The sequence below is a fragment of the Phoca vitulina genome, unplaced genomic scaffold (assembly GCF_004348235.1).
Source record: "Phoca vitulina isolate PV1807 unplaced genomic scaffold, GSC_HSeal_1.0 scaffold32, whole genome shotgun sequence".
NCBI classification, from domain to species: Eukaryota; Metazoa; Chordata; class Mammalia; order Carnivora; family Phocidae; genus Phoca; species Phoca vitulina.
This window is the reverse complement of record NW_022589735.1, coordinates 12406772-12428885: the sequence shown is the minus strand read 5'-3', so window position 1 is coordinate 12428885 and position 22114 is coordinate 12406772. Positions and strand designations below refer to the sequence as shown.

The following is a 22114-nucleotide window of genomic DNA, read 5'->3' as shown; positions in this document are numbered from 1 at the left end:
CTCATTCATTCCGTGACTGGGAGCCTGTATCCCCTTTCCGCTCAGCCATTTTGTCCATCCCCGCCCCATGCCCCACCCCTCTGGCAACCTTCCGTTTGTTCTCCATATTTATGGGTCTGTTTCTGCTTTTCAACTTTATTTTAAGAAAATCAAAAGTGAGTGCCTGCTCCTGGGGTTCCCTCTCCCAGAGAGGTGATTCCCTTTGCTTTTCTAGTTGGTGGTCTGTTCAGAGCTCTCCGTCTGTCTCTGTTGTCTCAGTTCCTGCAAGCCAGCATGCCTGCTCCTGTGCACTTACAAGCATCTCTCGAGGTAGTTGTAGCCACACTACACTCCTTACCAGGGTTGTCCAAGTCATCTCCTGAGGTACTGATTATTAATTATTTATGTTATTGCTGGTGTTCTGGCTAGAAAACTGCATAGGTTTTGAGAGGGTTGTTCCAACTTTATTTTCCCATTTGATCTGTTACTCTAGTGTCTATAGATGTTAAGAGTTTTCAGGAACACATATATTTATTGTGTTAACGGCAGCCATGCCTGTGTGTGCTATGAACATAATCTCCAACAGAACTCCTTAGAGTTCTGTCCTTAGTTTTTCTTCCCTGTACCCAGTCTTTTGATTACCTATGAAGATAGCATTTTTATCCCCACTTAGTTTTGTCTAATTTATATAGAAAGACTTGATACTGTAAAAATATCAAGTCATTTAGAATCACTTTTTGTTTTGTTTTGTTTTTAATTTTATGTTACTGAAGAAATAGCATTCAGAGCCTTGTGCGCTTCTCTAGGCTAGTAGTGTTGCCTAAACATTGACAGTTTGAATATAGAATTCTAAGTTGTAAAGGATATTTCCTAAGGATTTTGAAAGCATGCTTTATAGTTTTCTAGCTTTTATTGTTGCTAAGAAGTACTAATGAGTGAAAAATTAGAAAGCTTGTAGCATCTTTTTTTTTGGGTCCAATTCTGAAATTTTCTTTTTCTTTTTTTTTTTTTAAGATTTACTTATTTGGGCACCTGGGTGGCTCAGTTGGTTAAGTGTCTGCCTTTGGCTAAGGTCATGATCTCAGGGTCCTGGGATCAAGTCCCCCTGTTGGGCTCCCTGCTCAGTGGGGAGTCTGCTTCTCCCTCTCCCTGTGCCCCTCCCCCCCGCTCATACTCTCTCTCAAATAAATAAAACCTGTATTTACTTATTTATTTGAGAGAGAGAGAAAGCATGCACAAGCAGAGGAGAGAGAATCTCGAGCAGACTCGGCGCCCAGTGTGGAGCTGGATGCAGGGCTCAGTCTCATGACTCCAAGATCATGACCTGTGCAGAAACCAAGAATTGGACACTTAACTGACTTCACCACCCAGGTGCCCCCAGTTCGGAAATTTCTTAAGGACGTTTCTTGGTGTGGATCTCTTTTTCTTCCATTTTGCTGGTCACATGGTGGTAGTTTTCAGTCTGGAAATTCATGTCCATCAGTACTTGGAAACTTTAAAAAATTATTTTATTCATGATTTTCTCCTATTTTATTACTGTCTGAGACTCTTGTTATTTAGATGTTGGACTTCTTAAATTGATTCTTTAGCGTTCTTATTTAAAAAATTTTTTCTCTCCTGGATGTTCTCAATTTTATCTTCCAGTTTTTGCTGCCCTGTTAAAAATTTTTCATAGCTTCTTTGTACTCTCTTGATGTTTCTTTATACTGTCTTGATCTTGTTTAAATTTCATGGATGCTGTACTTCCTCTTACCTTTTCAGAAGTCTTTATTTCCTTCCCAGTTCCTTTGTGCTCCAAGTTAATTTCTTTTTCTATTTATTTAGGTCTTTGCATGTGTCAGTGCAGGGAATGGAAACCACTAGATATCTTAAGCAGAGAAGAAAACGATATGGGATGCAGGTGCTTAGAAAAAATTATTAGAAGGGGTAGAGGTGCTGGAATGATGCCTGGAATGCTGTAGATTTTGGGAGCTTTTATGTCTGAGGCCACCAGTGGAGCCACTGATTTAAAAAAAAAACTGTATAGCTCCAGCTCAGGACCAGGAAGCTGCCCCTGCGGTTGCTACAGACACCTGCTCATGACACCCAGCAAACTGGAGAATGGACACTGGACCACTCCTTTGGAGAGACTTCAGACCACAGAAGTGTCACATAGCAGTGTCCCTTAGGAGTATAGGTGTAAAAATTCCCAAAACGGAATAGTAGCCAACCAAACCTACCACCTTGTGAAAGGACTACATTCTATCACCAAGCGGGTTATATCTTGGGAATACAGGGTTGGTTCAGTCTGTGAGAGTCAGTACTGCAGTAAACCATATTAATAGAACGAAGGGCAACAACCATCTCAATAGATGCATAAAAAACATATGACAGAGTGTACTGTTCTTTCATGATACAAATACTCAAATGAGGGATAAAAGGAAGCTTCTTAACCTGATGAAGAGTATCTATAAAAAATTTATGGCTAATATCATACTTAATGGTAAAGACTGGCTGCTTTCTTCCTAATACCAGGAGCAAGACAAGGATGCCCAATCACACCACTTAGCATTCAACATTGTACTGGAGGTTCTTCTAGCCGGGGCAGTTAGGCAAGAAAAAGAAATAAAAGGGGGCGCCTGGTTGCCTTAGTCGTTGGGCGTCTGCCTTCAGCTCAGGTTATGATCCTGGGGTCCTGGGATCGAGTCCCACATCGGGCTCCTTGCTCAGCGGGGAGCCTGCTTCTCCCTATGCCGCTCCCTGCCGCTCTGCCTACTTGTGATTCCTCTCTCTCTCTCTGTGTCAAATAAATAAATAAAATCTTTAAAAAAAAAAAGAAAGAAAGAAAAAGAAATAAAAGACATCCAGACTAGGAAAGAAGTGGTAAAACTATCTCTGCAGATGCCATGATTTCATAGGAAATCCTCAGGAATCTAAAAAAAACAAAAACAAAACTTCTTCAGTATCACTTACAGATGCATTAGAGTACCTAATTTTTCTCCAAAATCCTACCTGCAAGAAATTCTGGAAAATGGCATTTTTAGCTTTCCAGTTTAGGAAAGCAGAACTGGGAGGGTGGAATGGACGTTGGGTGAGTTAATCCACAGTGAGAGTTTTTCTCAAATGTTTGATGACTGTTGGATGTACCTTTATATTCAGGAATGGCTGTCAGAATCTGATGGAAAGCCATGTGCATGAGTGGGGCTTCTTGACCAAGCTTCACTGTGGGTGCAATGGCAGGATCATTTCATTGCGAACCCCCACTGTCAGTGTTTTTGTCTTTATGGGGTTTAGCTGCCCAGCTTACTGTAAGCTCAGGGAGGGTGAGAGGAGATATCAGCACCTGTACAAGTCCTCCGAGTTCCCCTGTTTTGGGGTGTGTCATGTAACTGCCAGGTCTAAGATTCTGCTTACTTTCCTTAGAGAGTAAACCTTTCATCTTTTGCCATGGTGGATGAGGGTCTTTTGGCCCAGGAGCATGGTATGGAGTAGTTGTCTGCTTCTTAATAGATTTTCAGCTAGTTCTACTTAGGAGTTACCAAGGTATCTCTTGTTATCAACAGTATCTGTAGTATAAAGTAGGTTACTTCTCAGGTATCCCTGTGTCTGGCTTAGGATTCAGCACTCTTGTGTTGGCCAAGCTCATTTTCACTCATTCATCCATGCTCAGCTTCCACAGTTTTGTTATTTCCTCTTCACTTTTTTCATTATGGATTTGTGCCTTTGCTGTTTTAGTTGGGTTTCTAGAAGGGGTAAAAATGGAGTTGTGTTTAATGTGACATTTTTATCCAGAAGTTGTATCACGTACTCTTGCAGCACTCTGTACTTTCTTCTCTTTCCTAGCACTCATTGAGAAAGTTGCTGACAAATTTAATGTGTTGATTAAGATAATTCTTAATGATTGGTTTCCTTATGAGAGTGGAATCTCTTTGTGGGTGGGGTTAGTGTCTGACTTTGTTTCCTTTTGTATCAGTACATTTTTCTAGCACTCTCTAGGCTCTGCTAAGATAATTATTGACTTAGTAATTACCATTTTTGTAGGAGGCTATTTTCCTATGAGATTGGGTTGCATGAAACCCATGGAGGAGCAGTAAAATAACTAATCATACTATTAATTTCTAACTCATTATTCTGGTTTAATTTTCTTCGAAGTATTGATTACCTCTTCCATATATTAGTTTGTTTATTGTGTGCCTCTACCCACCAGAAAGTACCTTCCATAAAAGCAGGGACACCCAGCATTCAAAATTAACATGCCTTTTATTATCTAGCCATGGTCCAGACTTAAAAAAAAAAAATAAACTTTCAATTTTGTTCAGTGCTGGTTTCCAAGCCCTCAGATCAATGTTCTGGCACAGAGTTGTGGTTATTGGTTGTTTTTTTTCCCCTAATAAGTCATTTTTTATTAGGATTTAAGCTCTAAGCGTGCCCTGTAAGCAAACACAGAGGTAACTATATATGAGAATCTCTTTTGTTCAAATAAATGGTTCTGTGGTCCATTTTAAGTCTTATTTAGTATTTTTCCTCATTATAATCTGATTTCAGTTAGGGTTTGCCTGATTCTGATTAGGTTGTTGCTAATTTGTTGACTGCTCAGTTTATTAAATGGGTAGCAGAATTTTTTACCACCAGAAATTATCCATTGCAGCTTTTGAGTTTGTGCAAAAGCATCTTAGTCTTTTTACTAGTGCCAGAGGAGACCCTTGTTAGTAGAAATTGTGATCATAGGACTTTCTAGAAATTTTGTGTGTTATATTTATCTTAATTGCAGGGAAATTCATTAAATTTCCTCAGTAAAAATATTGTGGATCACATTCCTTTTTCCTTTGAAAGGGAAGATACTTTGGGGACAGAATTGAAGCTGGTGAATGAATGTTGGAGCAGATGCATATGTAATATGCATTTTGCATCCATTATTATGAAATAGTTTAGTTTTAAGACAGAAGGTTTGTGTTTGGGCTTATTAATAATCCTTACCTTAAATTCAAAGTGAAGTTTATTTATTTATTTTTTTAAAGTCTGGACCATGGCTAGATAATAAAAGGCATGTTAATTTTGAATGCTGGGTGTGAAGAGAGCCTCAGAAGCTGGATTGATAGTCACTGGAATAATTGCTGTAGTGTTGAGTGGTGTTGAGCTGCCACCAGACAGCTGTTCAGAAGAACCTTATGGGACCTTGAAGCACAGAGCTCAAACAGCTGGGTCTGATCGGCTCGGCTCTCCACATAGAGTGGGTCTCTGCAGAGGGATTTAAAAATCACTTGTTTTGTGGTTATGATTAGAAATAACAGTTTCATATAGAGTGATTTCTGTTATGTTATCTGATTGCAGGTGAAGAACTAAATGGCTTTTCCCTTTCACCGCCTGTAATTTATTTGTTTTTTCTAAATAAGAATGGTCCTGAAATGAAATGTTAGTGCTGAGTTAAGAAAGGCAGCTAGACAAAGAAAGGGTGTTGTTGGCATGGGGTTCTTGTGTTCCTTTTTCATTTTTCTTTATCGTCTCCTTTCCATCTAGGATATTACAATATGTGCATTAGGGAAAAGTCTCAATCTGTATTTCTTGAGAGTCTATTCTTTTATAAGATGAACGTGACAATGTATAATAGCTTCTAGCAATTGCTAGGAAGTGATCTAAACAAGCAGAGGGTTGCATAGTATTTTGCTATAGAATATTACGAGTGGAATTTAAAACTGACTTGAGAGTGGTTTGTTTTTGGTTTCCTTAGGCTGTTCTTTTGCCTAACATGTTAAAGCAGTAATAAAAAACCCCACATACTTGTATTTCTATTTTTGATCTCTAGAAACATGAATATTCCTTTGTCTAGTTTATTTTTTTTCAAATTTACAGCTTTTAAAAAAATTCTATATTCTTAAGTCTATCAGTATTATAACTTGGATGGATTTCTCTAAGAACACACCTTTCCAACAGATTTTAGCAGGCATTTATTGAACTCTTGTCTGCTCTTTGATATATGCAGTATAATAATTGGTAAATTTCATGGAAATGACATTTAATATCCAGAAACGACTTTTATATACCTTTTTCTTAGAAGGTCATTATTAGACCAACTAAGAGGTCATCTATAATTTAGGTCTTTTATTTTGAATTGCTTAATATAACTCTTCGTACTTCTATTTCTGTAATATTTCAATCAAGGAACAAGGACAAAATTACTTGAGAAAATACTGAAAATTATGGCAGTTGTGAAAGAAGGAAACCAAACCCAAGCATGTGATAGATAGTTCCTGTCCTGAAAATGAATACAGATGCTTTGTAGGTGATACAGAGAAGCTGAGCTCCAGGATTTCTTCTGTAGTTACGCTACTGGCCAATCTAGACAGTTCATTCAGCTGAGCATTTGTGATATAAACTGACCTGTGTGACCAACGAAATATTAACAGAAGGGCAGTAATTTGCCATTACTTAAGTAAACTATTTTGTAATAAGTTTCAGATTATGTTCCAAGTATGTGTCCCTCTAAGTTTACTTTTTGATTTCTGTTCCATACTAGTTACTTGTTCCCTGTTTAAGTGGCTCATCTGTTTTTTCAAGTGTTTCTACAATAACAATATACTTACTAATTCATTTTTAAGTAGTTACTTAAATCATATGCTTACTAGGTCTTGAGTGGTTTTCTCTGTGTTATGTATATGTAGTATGACTTTATTTAAAATGTGCTCTAGGGGTGCCTGCCGCTCAGGTCTTGATCCTGGGGTTGTGGTATCAGCCCGGTATCGTGCTCCCTGCTCAGCGGGCAGCCTGCTTCTCCCTCTGTCTTTGCCACTCTCTCGCTTTCTCTCAAATAAATAAATAATAAAATCTTAATAAAATAACATATGCTCTACATTTATTACCTAGTAATGTGATGTGTTTCCCCTAAGAGCTACATTGAGCATTCATTTTCTAGTGATTCTGTAATCGAGTACATTTTTGTATCTCCCATTTCTTTATTGGTGGGGCTTTTCGGCATTGGGTACACTTAGGCAAATGAAGGATACTCAAGGAATAGGAGACTTGTCCAAATGGAAGGGGTAGTGCAGACATCTAAGCAAGTTCCAGTACTGAGTTCCAGAGCCAGGTAGTTCAGTGCAGAACCCAGGGTTGAAATTATAATCCTTAAGACAAATCAAGGTCAAAGAGGTGGTAGGCTGGAACACCAAGATGACGAAAGCAGTGAAGTACAGTGGTGTTGCTGGTTGTAGGGGGTGGTCGGGAGTAATTCAAAAAGTGGCAGTTAAGCAGTTGTATTTAGGTTAGCCCTGTAGGCCTCTGGAGGTTCTAGGTATGGGTCCCAAAGGTTAATGGTACTAGGTTCTTTTGGGAAAGTACATCCATGTTCTATCCTCCAAGCTATGGCTGTTACTCTTGAGTCACTACTATAGAATGTTAACAGAAATGTAAGTATATCCTCTCAGGCTGATTATTTTTTTAATGGTCAGATATTTGGGGGCGCCTGGGTGGCTCAGTCGTTAAGTGTCTGCCTTCGGCTCAGGTCATGATCCCGGGGTCCTGGGATTCAGCCCCGCATCTGGCTCCTTGCTCGGTGGGGAGCCTGCTTCTCCCTCTCCCACTCCCCCTGCTTGTGTTCCCTCTCTCGCTGTGTCTCTCTCTGTCAAATAAATAAATAAAATCTTTATAAAAAATATAATGGTCAGATATTTGATTAGATCTGGTTACTTGTTATGACTGGTGAAATTTAAGTTTTCTTGAAATGAAAGCTAATTATTTTTATTAAGGGAGGCAATTCTCGATTAGAATGGAGTGTCAGTTACATTTTATAAAAGTTTTCTTGGCCGCATTTGGAGTTTCGGTTCTTCTGTAAGCATCTACTGTAAATGGGTATGTTTTCTGACTTAAATTCAGCAGTGTGAATATTTCTAGCGTTAGATTCACATGGTGAATAAAAATGAAAACACAGGTAGGTCTCTTTATCTGGAGGTGTGGGAATAGCTTAGGGTAGGTAGGTCAGCAACACTGAGCAAATCCAGTTAAGAAATACTGTCCAAGAAAAATGCCACCAACCCCTTAAGCGATAGCTTCTGATAACTTTGGATTCCTAAGTTGCGCCTTCTTCCAGGACATTGTCAAATGTGACTGTGTGCTTAGGTGGTGGCTGCAGCCAATTAGTGTGTTGTGTATGTTTTAGGATGTCATTTCTGCAGGTGTCTGTACTTTGACCAAGTGCTGAAATTAAATCAAGACTTCCTGTGTCATATGTAATGAATGAACAATAATAATACAGTTAGGAAACTGTGACAAGATTATGTAACTTTCTGCATGGCCCCAGGTGTCCTTGGTATTGGCAACTTATGTGCCATATAAAACTCATTGATTCATAGCTTATCAGATGGAGACTTGCATGTAGTCTTAATTTTTTTATGGTAATTGGTAAGGTGATAAGGAGGGCATCTAGGTATGTGAATTTTAGAGATTATAGAAGTATCACAGTTATTTTTTTTTCCTCTAGAAAAAAACATATTTTATATAGCATAAAAAAGTGGAGTAACTTTCTGGGGAGTGTATGGGGGAATTTCTTTTAAGAATTTCTAAAATAGGGCGCCTGGGTGGCCTAAGCCGGTTAAGCGTCTGCCTTTGGCTCAGGTCATAATCCCAGGGCAGGGAGTCTGCTTCTCCCTCTGCCTGCCGCTCCCCCTGCTTGTGCTCTCTCTCTGACAAATAGATAAATAAAATCTTAAAAAAACAAACAAAAAAACAATTTCCAAAATAGTCATTATCTACAGGTTGTCTGTGTGGAAGATTGAGGATAATAATACATGGTCCTTGCCCTGAAACAGTTCTGTCACTTGAGGTAGCTCAGTACATCCACAAATGTGGGTTTGTATGAAAAGTGTAAGAGAAGTATGTGCAAGGTGCAGAGGTAGTAATTTAACTCTCTTCCTCTTCCTTTCCCTCTTGAGCCAGGGCAGATAAAGTTAGCAATTTTTTTTTTTTTTTTTTTTTTAAAGATTTTATTTATTTGACAGAGAGAGACACAGCGAGAGAGGGAACACAAGCAGGGGGAGTGGGAGAGGGAGAAGCAGGCTTCCCGCCGAGCAGGGAGCCCGATGCGGGGCTCGATCCCAGGACCCTAGGATCATGACCTGAGCCGAAGGCAGACGCTTAACGACTGAGCCACCCAGGCGCCCCTAAAGTTAGCAATTTTAAGCACATTTTCAACTTCTGATTTATATCTGCCTACTTTGTTTGCTGTGTGATGTGAAAGAGCTCTAAGAAAGAATTTATAATAGAATAATTTATATTTTTACAGATTAACAGTTGCATAAGCAGCTAAGAACTTGACATCAAGTTTCAACTGGTACCATTGGGTGGCTCAAGGTACCACAAATTAATAGCATATCCTACTCTCATCCCCTTTACTCCATCACTTCTTAGTCTTTTTTTTTTTTTTTAAGAAGGCGCCATGACCACTGTGGGGCTTAAAGCCATTACCCTGATATCAAGAGTCTGATGCTCTACCGACTAAGCCAGCCAGGCACCCCCACCACTCCTTGGTCTTATTTGGTCTTTGTTGTTGTTGTTGAAGAAATAACCATGTTCTAGTTATGTAGGTGCACCCTCTTAATTTTGGCTTCTTGTATTTCCTGTATTCTTCAAGATGTTGCACGGTATCTTTTGCTTGCATTGTGACATTCTGAATTTTGAAATGTGCATGTTTTATTATCCATTAAATCAGTGATACCAAATAGAATATGCAGTAGCCTCTAAAATTGATGTGGTTTTTAAAATTCTGTATTCTTCCTGGTGGGCTGTTTGGTTTCTGGGAAGCACAGGTTGACCTTCTTGCCAGGAGGTACCACATTTGGAAGCACCACATTATGATCTGAGATTTAAATATTGGATAGTGGTGTAGTAGAATTTTTTTTTTTAAAGGTTTTATTTATTTATTTGACAGAGACACAGCGAGAGAGGGAACACAAGCTGGGGGAGTAGGAGAGGGAGAAGCAGGCTTCCTGCGGAGCAGGGAGCCCGATGCGGGGCTCGATCCCAGGACTCGGATCATGACCTGAGCTGAAGGCAGACACTTAATGACTGAGCCACCCAGGTGCCCCTAGTAGAATTTTTTGTACTTAACTTTTGTTAAGTAATTTTAAGCCAGTAGCTTTTGTGAATATTGTGTAATACTCTGTGAAATAAGATTTTGTTTTAAATCATATGTTTTATGACATGTATTCCTGCCCAGCTCTGCTCATTTATGTAGTGGGACAAAATTATTCCTCACAAGCATTGATTCTGTTCTAATGAGTTCCCAGCTTTAGAAGCCAGCCCTCGTATGAACTGGACATTATCGTTATAAATTAATGACTCTATGGGATTGCTTTTTTTTTTTAACAGCTCATTTCTCCCCGCCTCCTAAACCATCTCCAGTGAAAGGATGCCATCTTGTGGTTTTGAAAAATACGGGATTTAAGAAAAAAAATTACTGATAGGACTGCTGAGATTTTATGTATATTATATAGTTGTTTTATGATGCCAAAACGAGTAAGAGATGAATACTATTAATTCTTGTCTTTAAATTATATGTGCTTATCCTTTAGACAGTATTTTTCTTCATTTTATTTGGATAGTAAAAGATTATTTTGAAAATTTCTGTTAACTGAGAGTTCCTCTTCTAGCACATTCTCAGTCATCAGTTGTAGAAATGCTCTTCTACAATAGCAGTTTTAATTAAGAATTGTCAGAATTTTGGTATTAAGGCTCTCCCAGTGCCACTAATTAATGATAACAGTTGTTTGGAATGAAAAAAATACTGTCCTTTAAACAATTATTTGTTTAAAGAATTATTTGACAAAATATATCCAAAGGAAACTTCATTCTATAATACAGAACTACATTTAATAATAAGGGATATTTTATTTTTCTGTTTGTTTATTTAAAGATTTATTTATTTGAGAGAGCTTGCTCGCATGTACGAGTTGGGCGAGGGGCAGAGGGAGAGAGAAAGAATTTCCAGCAGACTCCCTGCTAAGTGCAGAGCTCGCCACAGGGCTCCATCTCACAAGCCTGAGATCATGACCTGAGCCGAAATCAAGAGTCGGATGCTTAACTGACTGAGTCACCCAGAGGCCCCCAAAAGTGGTATTTTAGAAGACAAAGAAACCTCAATTCACACCTCATTTTTGTAGTTAATAGTATAAACTGAAATGATTCTTCCTCAAGATATTAGGAAGGCCCTTATTTGTAAGTTGGAGAAATCTTAAAATAACTTCTTATGTAAGAAATAGAACGTATTTTGCAAGCTTGGGATCAGTGAGTTCTTATGTAATATTAAGGGAGCTTATATAAAATAAAACAGAAACAGACTCAAATACACAGAACAAATATGGTTGCCAGAGGGGTTCTGGTTGGGTACAGTAGGTGAAGGGGATTAAGAGGTACAAACTTCCAGTTATAGGTAAGTCACAGGGATATAAAGTACAGCACAGGGAATATGCTCAATAATATTGTAATACCTTTGTAGGGTGACAGATGCTAACTGTATTTATCATGGTAATAACCATTTTGTAAATGTATATAAATGTCAGATTGCTAGGTTGTACACTGAAAACTAATATAATACTGTATATGAACTATACATCAAGTAATTCTACATGATAGAACTTTACATTCTATACGAAGAAGAATACTAAATTTTTCAAGAATTTCTACATGATACATCAAGTCATAAAATTGCTTTTTAAAATAACTTCATTTTCATTTATTTAATCTCATTTTGTATCTTGATTTATGTCTTCTGTACATCTTGGTTTATAATATTAATTGTATTTTAAAATAATAAATTTCCATTTCTTCAAAAACATTTCTTACTGAAACATGTAGTGAGTGTCTCTTTATAGAACCGAGAAGGGCTTATGTTCTTACTCAGAGACGACCAGAATTCTGGAACATTGGCCCAGTAGACGTCTTTGATCTAGATTCATTAGTAATCATGAAAGGGAAATCATTGAAGGATACGGTTGTTATCCACCAAAACTCTAGATTTAATGCTCCCAAATTGCTCCTCTAATTTTAGTAGATTATGGCAGCCTTTATTTAAACTGCATCTTCTTTTGTTTCTCCTTCGGCAGGGAGGGAGAAGGCTTCAAGTCAGGGGTATAATTTGATGTCTTGCACTTTTTCAAATGTCTCACAGTTATGCTAAGAAAGAATCAGATCTTAATGGGGCCCAGATGAAGCTTCGAGAATATGAAGCCGCACTGAATTCTAAAGATGCAGCTCTGGCCACTGCCCTTGGTGACAAAAAAAGTTTAGAGGGAGATTTGGAGGATCTGAAGGATCAGATTGCCCAGGTAAGGCAAACTCTGGTATTGAGCCGTGTTGGGAGGTTAATTGCCCCATCTAACTGGGTCGATTGATTGGATTTTTGAATTAATTTTAAAAATATTTTTTATTTAAAAAATTTTTAAAAATTTTTTATAGCTTCCCTGAAGGATAGTCTTGAGGCAGTAACATGCAAAGCATCTTCACCTCTCAGTCATTTTATCTGGGTCATGCAGATCTTACTGCTGCTCTTCCTTTCTCTTGTGTTTACGCTCATTCTGTCTTCCTCTCAAAACCTATTTCTTTACTGTACCAAAATGTAAGAAAAGAAAGGAAAAGAAAAAGTCATACCATTGCTCTACATACAGGAAAAAATGAAAGTGGTAGCTAAAATCCTTGGTGGGTCTTTGTTCATTACCTGTTGCCATTTACCAGATCTGAGAGGTGTTTTCGTATGGCACTCTTGGTGGGACCAGCATTTGGACACACAGTTCTGTGATAGAGATTGTAATAAGAGACTCTCATACACTGATAAAAGAAACAAGATAAAAGATACCGAAATTTTAATTCTTGATTTGATTCAGTCCATAGGTGTCTCTTAAATTCATTACTAAATAACTGCTATGTGATTTTTATCAATTCTTTCTCCGCATATTAGTTGGAAGCCTCCTTAGCTGCTGCCAAAAAACAGTTAGCAGACGAAACTTTACTTAAAGTGGATTTAGAGAATCGCTGTCAGAGCCTTACCGAGGACCTGGAGTTCCGTAAAAACATGTATGAGGAGGTAACTATATAATTTTACTTTTTTAAGGAGTGGAGGGATCCTAAATGCTTTGTTATAACTATGTATGTAAAAAATGGGAGAAATTTTATAGGTAAATTATTCAAGGTACTGCTGCTAAAAGGTTGTATATAGGAACTCAGGCTCTTAAAAAGATATGATTTCACTTTATCTGATTCGTAAGGGCTTGGTCATAGCAGTTAATTACTCTCAACCTGCTTGAGCATTTGTATTAGTTGTCTATTGCTGCCTAATAAATTACTCTAAAATTTACCAGCTTAAAACCACAAATCTTTTATTATCTCACAATTTCTGAAGGTCGGGAATCTGAGAGCTGCCTAACTGCATGGATATGTTTTAGGGTCTCTCATGAGGTTGCAGTCAGGCTTTCGACCTGGGCTGGAGGAACTGCCTCTGAGCCCATTCACAGGTTGTTGGTATGAAGACTCAGTTCATCGTAGGCTTCTCCATGGGGCTGCTCATGGTACGGTTTTCCCGAAGAAGGAGTGATGAGAGAGAGAGAACACAAGACAGAAGCTTCATTACCTTCTCTAACCTTTCTAACCCCAGAAGGGGTGTACTGGCACTCTGTCACACAGACCAGCCATGATGCACTGTGGGAGGGGATTCTACAAGGGCGTGGCTGTCAGGAGGCAGCCATCACTGAGGCCACCTTGAAGGCAGGCTGCCCACAGCACTTCTGGTTACATGTGTATATTTTAAAATATCGTTCACATGCCTTAGCCTCTGTGGTCAAGCCTTGGCAGGTAGCAACTGTTGCCAAAAAACAAGTAATAAAATTGAAGAAAGGGGAATGTATATCTTCTCAAGATTGAAGAGGATTGGAATTAACCCAGGGTATGGAACCTGCAGTTAAATACTTAATGATTTTAGAAGTAATATAATTTTGAAAACAGCAACTAACAATGATTTAAAAAATGGGGAATTATTATAGAACTTAAAATTTTTTTTGTTAATTGGAGAAAAAAATAATAAAATAGAAATTTGCCTATTTTTATAACTACATGCTATTAAAACATGTAGGTATTGGGGCATAGTGCACTCACTGGACAAACAGACTTTGGACAACTCTCGAGTCATTTATTTAAAAATGAAATAACCAATACCTGCTCTTTGCTCTTGGAGGAGTGGTGATGATCAAAGTGGAATATTTTGTGCAGAAGTTCCTTGCAGTGTAGTGAATGGTATCACATAATTGTTAACTACAGTTTTGCTTTATAAATGGAGACATTTTTATATTAAGTTGACTTACATTTTTGTTTTGTTTTGATAAAATTGCCTGTGATATATCATTACTTAGTTTTTATGCTATGTGTGGACTCCTGTATCTTTAAACCAAGTGTAGGGTATTTTTTTGTTTGCAAGTCACTGATTCTATATAAAGTAATAAAAATGGCACCAACAAAAAGTAATTGAATATTTTTAGGTTGCGTAGCATCTTTGAATATTTTGGTGTTTGCCTTTTTGAGAATGAACTTAAAATATTCCTCTTTTTTTTTTTTAACATAGAGGATATGATTCTCTTCAATAAATATACTTCAATTCCTTAATATGAACAGTTAAGGGGGTGAGAAAGAGGAAGAAGAAAAACAGGAAGAGGAGGAAAAGAGGTAGACAAAGGGCAAAATCATTAGTAGGTGCTCAGTATTTGTTGAAATAAACCTTTTATTTGCATGATTTACATGTCATTTGCTTCATTAAATATCTGTGAGCCCTGGGAGGTTAGTAACAGAACTGGAATTTGAACCCTGGTTTTTGGATTCTGTCAAGTGCGTTTTCCTCTGCAATGAGCAGTTAAAAGAAAGATGAAGGAATGCCTAGGGAGCCATATGCAGGAAGAGGACGCAGAAACAAACATCAGTGGGTTATATCCCCCTCTTGTGGGCTCTTTAATTATTGCCATTAAAGACAGATGTATTTTCAGAGCTAGAAGCTGGAATGGAAATTTTACTCTTGGACTTGTGTTCCTAGCCATTTTAGTTTGGGTAGTTTCTTAAAACATAAATTGAAGGATTATGCCTACTATTTCTGTTCTTTAATAGTGAATAGTCATATGTACTTAAGAGAGTAGAGTAATATTGGTAATAAGTTTTCATATCAATTGATATTGATACCTTAGCACCAGCTGTTAAAATACTGCACATAAATTAGCTTGCCTTGCCTTTTGCATCTTAGTATGTTTAAGAAAATAGTTTTATTAAGCATAAATCTTCTAGTTAGTTGTCCTGAGTGGCAAGTTTAACTTTTCATGGGCATTTTTTTCCAGAGACATCCTTGGGATCATCGTTACACCAGTTTAGAAAAATGACGACTGTTCAGTGTACATAGTTATCCATGATTTCATGGTACTTCTGTGAGGCTTCCAGACCTTGTCTTGTCTTGGGAGAAATACGTAGCTATGCCGCTGATAAGAAACAAAAATCTTAGGGCTTTAGGTGCTACCCCCACTTCTGTCCTTGGTTCCATCTCAGAAACCTTCTCATTTGAAAACAAAGGCAAAAATTGGTCTGTTCACATGCCTGCTCTGGGACAGACCCGGGGAGGTGAGTTAGAACACTTCACGTGGCCCTGATGTCATGCAGACTTGTACTAGGGCAGCCACGATAGGTAACTTGGTTTTCTGTTATTTGTCCCCCCAGGAGATCAATGAGACCAGAAGGAAGCATGAAACCCGCTTGGTAGAGGTGGATTCTGGACGTCAGATTGAGTACGAGTACAAGCTGGCTCAGGCCCTGCATGAGATGCGAGAACAGCATGATGCCCAAGTGAAGCTGTACAAGGAGGAGCTAGAACAGACTTACCATGCCAAAGTGAGCGGTCTCCCTGAGCGCCGGGAACCCTTACTGCGCTCACCCGCAAGCGTGTGACTCGATGTCCGCCTGCTCCCAGTTTTCTTTAATGAGTCCCCCTAGAGTCTCTGAAAATAGAAAATGGACTTAAAAAAAATTTTTTTTCTGTAAAGTAAATGTTACTAGAAATTATTCAAAGAAAGTAGGGTTATTTCACTCTTATCAGAGGTAAGGGTTTCCTTTTTTGTCTGATTGATCGCTTGTGTCATGTCATAGTAGTTAAACCCAAGCCTCTGAAAACACTTCTTCCCATGGCACGTTGTAGTCACGCTGTCCTGCACATCCAGTTAACGGTGAGTGCCAGACCGCGCCTCATCTGACTTCGTGGTGTCATTGTACAGAGCTTGTGAGCGCCACACTTTAGGCTTCTTCGAACAGAGGCCAAGTGGCAAGTCTCTGATATTTCTTCCTCTGCCACTGTTATTCACTTAAAAAATATTCTAGAGACTTCCCACGTGTGTACATGCAGATCATGCAAAAATCTAACACCGAGTATAGGCTTTCCTAGTAAACGATTTTATCCCAGTGTATTAAATGTGGCATGATTTGATTAAAAAGAGTTTATCAGTGGAAGACTTAGAAAAATTAAGGTCATAGAGGTGTTGAAAATAATTTCTATTGAATGGCCCCAGACTATTGATATTGCGTTTAATCTTAACACTTTATGAATTAATTGGCTAGTGAAAGGGAGGGATCTTTGAAACCCTACCCTGAATTGTCTAGCACTTACTCAGTGCTAGGCATTGTGCTGGGCAGTGAAGGAGCTAAAGTCTAAGGGAGGATTGGTCAGTCACGTAGACTGTGGCCCCACAGAGAGCCAACAAATGCGCCTTGGACACACGCAGAACGGAATGTTAGGGGCATTTGGAGAAATAGGATGTTTCTATCTAAGGGGCTGTTCTTTGCTTCTGGAAAGAAGTGTTTCTATCTGGTGGGACATAATCTAAAATCTAACAGTACTTTCTGTTTTTGGCTTTATCTTCTGTAATTAGATTTGTTGGGTTAGAGATATGTGATGTTTATTTTCCTACAGACGTCACCCACAATTAAGTTGCTGCTACCCATTCTCCTTAGTTGCAGAATTATCTGACACATTAGAGATATAATGGGTGCAATATTTAAGTAATCAACTTTGGAGAAAGACCCAGGTGTAGTACCATTGTTAAGCTCATGTATTGGGAATTGAGCCTCAAGTCAAAGACTTTAAAGAGAATCTGTACCACGTCAGCAAACTTCATGATGCTTTTCCTGTTTCATCAGCCAGTTACCATACCAGGAAGGCTTAGGTTTGAGATGAAATGCCTTGAAATGAATCACACTTCCTTTTTCATTTGTTTGAAGTCACTAGATACGACTGACTATTGGTTTGTTTCTTCTTTTAGCTGGAGAACGCCAGGCTGTCATCAGAGATGAATACTTCTACTGTCAACAGTGCCCGGGAAGAACTGATGGAAAGTCGTATGAGAATTGAGAGCCTTTCATCTCAGCTTTCGAATCTACAGAAGGAGGTAAGTAAGCATCTTCCTTTAGGAAGAGTCTAAGTTGCACGTGAAGGCCACCTTCCTCACTGTCGTCTCCCTGCTTTGCTCTGCTGATGTCACTTTTCAGAGAGCACAGTATTTTCCTGCACTCTGGTTGCCCGGTGTTTTCCTGATGTTTTCAGTTTGCGTTGTATAAACGTTCTTTGAGCGCAACTGTTATTCCTAAATTAATAGATTACCCAGAGCTCAGGAGGTTTCCCTTGGGAAGTAACATGCTGGCTTATTTCTGGGGCTTACCCCTGGACCCAGATTTCCTGACCCATCTTGCAGGCTCATCTGCACACGGCGCTGTTCCTGACATACTCCTTTTTCATCACATTTGGAAACCATAATAAGAAAAACATGCAAAAATTATTTGTGAGTGGTAAATGCTTTGCTATTCTAGACAAATTCTCTTAGTGTTTGAATTCCTTACTAATCATAGGGTCATGGGAAGGTAGCATTGATTGCATATTAAGAATTTAGTAACTACTTCGGTCATCAGTACACCCGAGTGACAAATGATTGCATCGCTGGATGTGCCGACCGAGTGTCTGTAAGTATTTGATGGTGCAGTCTAGGTGCAGCTTGGGCAGGTGTGGACGCTGCTTGATACCGGTTTAAGTCTATTGGTAGTGGTGATGTGGACACAAAGTACACAGACACCACCTAAGTACTCAGAAGGCTTTCCTAATCTACTGCTCACCTTAATTACTTGGGAAGAATCTCCAGCTTCCTTTTCCCTTCAGGGAGATTTTTGTTGTTCTAAATTTTCTGTGTAAGAATAAACTTTACTGTTGGATCCTATTGGCTAGTATTTTGTTGAGAATTTTTGCATCCATTTCATCAGGGATATTGGTCTGTAATTCTCCTTTTTTTTTTTTTTTTTTTTTTAAAGATTTTTTTTATTTATTTGAGAGAGAGAGAATGAGAGCACATGAGATGGGGGAGGGTCAGAGGGAGAAGCAGGCTCCCTGCCGAGCAGGGAGCCCGATGCGGGACTCGATCCAGGGACTCCAGGATCATGACCTGAGCCGAAGGCAGTCGCTTAACCAACTGAGCCACCCAGGCGCCCCGTAATTCTCCTTTTTGATAGGGTCTTTGTCTGATTTTGGGATCAAGGTAATGCTGGCTTCATAAAGTGAGTTTGGAAGTTTTCCTTCCATTTCTATTTTTTGGAACAGTTTCAGAAGAATAGGTATTAATTCTTCTTTAAATGTATGGTAGAATTCCCCTGGGAAGCGATCTGGCCCTGGGCTCTTTGTTTTTTGGGAGATTTTTGATTACTGCCTCAATTTCCTTAATGGTTATGGGTCTGTCCACGTTTTCTATTTCTTCCTGGTTCAGTTTTGGTAGTTGATACATCTCTAGGAATGCATCCATTTCTTCCAGATTATTTAATTTGCTGGCATAGAGTTGCTCATAATATGTTCTTATAATTGTTTGTATTTCTTTGGTGTTGGTTGTGATCTCTCCTCTTTCATTCATGATTTTATTTATTTGGGTCATTTCTCTTTTCTTTTTGAATGAGCACCGGGTGTTATACACAAACAATGAATCATGGAACACTACATCAAAAACTAATGATGTAATGTATGGTGATTAACATAACATAATAAAATAAAATTAGAAAAAAAAAGAATAAACTTTATTCTTTTTTTTTTTTAAAGATTTTATTTATTTATTTGACAGAGAGAGCGAGACAGGGAACACAAGCAGGGGGAGTGGGAGAGGGAGAAGCAGGCCTCCCACAGGGCAGAGAGCCCGATGCGGGGCTCGATCCCAGGACCCTGGGATCATGACCTGAGCCGAAGGCAGATGCTTATTAACCCACTGAGCCACCCATGCGCCCCTAAACTTTACTCTATTCTTGATTAAGCTCTTCTTTTTGATTTTTCTTTCTCTTTTATTTTTAGTAAAATGTTTTTCTGATTATAAAACTGAAGACATTGTAGGAATTTAGAAAACAAGGCAGACAGTGAAGTGCATAAAATAGGGTAATGTAAACAAAATTAAAATAGAAGCTTTTACATTGCCTACCACGTATACTTTATTATTTGTAACATAATTTAAAAGATTATTTTAGATGTATTTTGTCCTGATAGTATTGTGAAGTTTTCATGTAGCACTAGAGCTGGAAGGACCTTTTGAGTTCACTCACTCAGACACAGACCTAGGTGAGTATAATTACTTGCCGAGAAGCTGCAAGGTGATAGATGGGTTTCTCTCTTAGTTGCCAGTTTTTCCCTTTACCCCTCACTCTCTTCAAAGATAATCTTTTTTCCATTGCACCTTTCTAAAAAATAGGCCCCTGTGTTCTTACTCTGAGTTGACATTTACTATTCTCCATTTAATAAATCATACTCTAGTTATCTCCTTTCCTTCAATTTCCCTTGTCCCTACTTTTTTTTTTTTTTTTTTTCTTTCTTGGCTGCTGCACATTCCCCTTGATGATGCTAGCTATAGAGGTTTTACAGACTGGGGCGGGGGTGCGGTCTGAGACTTGCCTGCAGTTAGATAGTGAGAGGCTGGGAAACTTGGTAGCCACGTTTCCTGACTCAGGTTCAGGGCTGTTTCCCTGTTGCCTTGTAGGTTCTCTTCCCATCCTTGCAAGTTTTTTTGGTTAACTTCTGGTTAGTGGTATTTAAGCGATGTTAGGCAGGGCCTTGGGGGTTTCCAGGAGCTAAGACCTTACGAAATAGGAGAAGCACCTTCTTCAGCCAGAATAGTTTTAAATTTCTCTGTCTTTGGGGAGCTGGGGGGAGGGGAGAGGGGATGTCCTTTCCTCTATTCATTACTGATATCAGATTTTATGATAAATAATATATCTTGAGGAGTATCTTCATTAGTTGGTAAACTTCGGCCTCTTAGATCATGAGAAAGAAAAAAGCCACCCCTCTCGATATTATCCCATTGTATATCTTAATAGCATTTGGTGTTGGGTCATACCAGTTTCATCATGCTGCCTCTTAGGACATACAGTTTCCTTTTGGTTATGTGACTCACGTTAGTGAAGTGCTTCTTAAACTTTATTTAAAATAGACATAACCTTGGGGCACCTGGCTGGCTCAGTCGGTAGAGCGTGTGACTCTTGATCTCAGGGTTGGAAGTTCGAGCCCCATGTTGGGTATAGAGTTTACTTTAAAAATAAAAAAATCTTAAATAAATAAAAAATTAAAAAAATAAAATTGGCATAGTCTTTAAAATGCTGACTCCAGAAAACATTTTTTAATAGTATAGAGATGGTAGCAGTATAATGTTTTGGAGTTAGGAATTTCATATATTGCTTATAGCATTTCTGTTGTTTCTGTCTGGATTTCTGACTGGCCAAATTAATTGGTTGGTCACAGTCTGTTTGGCTTGCGGAAGACTCTTCATAGGCACTTTGAAAGCACCTCTAAGTTTTGTTTTTCTAACACCCAAACTGGAAACTTCTATCGTAGCTAGACCATAATAAACTAGTACAATTATGTTACTTACTATAAAATAAGAAAACCAGGACTGTCAAGTTAGTTATAAGATACTTCAGAGTGAGAGGTGGGATCTTACAGATAACTAGTTAGACCTCTTCATTTTTCAGGTGTGCTACTGGCTTAGTGAGGTTAGTTACAGTCTGCCCAGAGTCTCAGAGGTACTTGTTGGCAGACTCGGGAAGAAGGGTCTAGGTCTGTCTCTCACGTCCTATTCTTTGTATTTTCGCTACATAACAGGTGTATTGAATTGTACTGAAAGTACAATTCAGATATTTCTAAATGAGTTACAGTAACTTTAAAACTTTTTTTATACCTAAATTTTGTTTTTCGCCACTTACAGAACTCTGTAACATCAGAGGTAGACAGAGACGTTTTGGGGTCTACAAATCTAGGCTCAGATGTTACCTCTGAATCTTGGGTCCTTCATGCCTTTCATCAACTCTCCTTTAGATTCCACCTTGTTGCTCCTTCTGTCTACCTCCCACATCAGAAATACAGTGAAGAGGTTGATTGAAGGAGAGGCATTTGAACTTAAATTTTAGTAGAAGCCTGTGAGAAAAAAAAATGGATTTCTTAGTTTATAGCATGGTTTTTGCAAATGCAGTTTAAGTGTAAGTTCTCGAGGCAGGAATTATGTTTAGGATCACTCTTAAGATGAATGCCTGCTTCCGATACAGAGTGTCAGATGCTACTCTGTTTTTAATTGAGTGATTATTATTCTTTTTTAAAGATTTATTTATTTATTTATTTGACAGAGAGAGAGACAGCGAGAGAGGGAACACAAGCAGGGAGAGTGGGAGAGGGAGAAGCAGGCTTCCCGCTGAGCAGGGAGCCTGATGCGGGGCTCGATCCCAGGACCTTGGGATCATGACCTGAGCCAAAGGCAGATGCTTAACGACCGAGCCACCCAGGCGCCCCTGAGTGATTATTTTTAAATAACCTTTTTACTTTGACATAATTCTGGATTTACAGGAACATTAGAAAGACAGTACGGCAGGTCCCCTCCGTCCCTCCCGTAGTTTTCCCCCATTTTAACCATCTTATGTTCTCATGGTGTATTTGTCAACACAAAGACACTACTTTTGGTACATTACTATTAACTAGACTCTAGACTGTTGGGATTTTACCACATGTTCAGTTGCTCTTGTTTTTCTTTTCCAGGGTGCCACATGTCTTCTCTAGTCTCCCCTGGTCTGTGACAGTTTCTCAGGCTTTCCTTGTTTTTTTATG

The 22114-nt window shown here is 38.7% G+C and overlaps 1 protein-coding gene across 1 annotated transcript in view; it reads left to right on the top strand.

Moving 5' to 3' along the window:
• LMNB1 (lamin B1) overlaps positions 1–22114 on the top strand; it is a 52186-nt gene that overhangs the window by 13250 nt on the left and 16822 nt on the right. Inside the window, exons 2-5 of the mRNA XM_032425206.1 lie at positions 12113–12269; positions 12899–13024; positions 15682–15852; positions 17274–17399. Coding sequence (XP_032281097.1) covers positions 12113–12269; positions 12899–13024; positions 15682–15852; positions 17274–17399 — 580 coding nt within the window. The remainder of the gene's footprint in view (positions 1–12112; positions 12270–12898; positions 13025–15681; positions 15853–17273; positions 17400–22114) is intronic.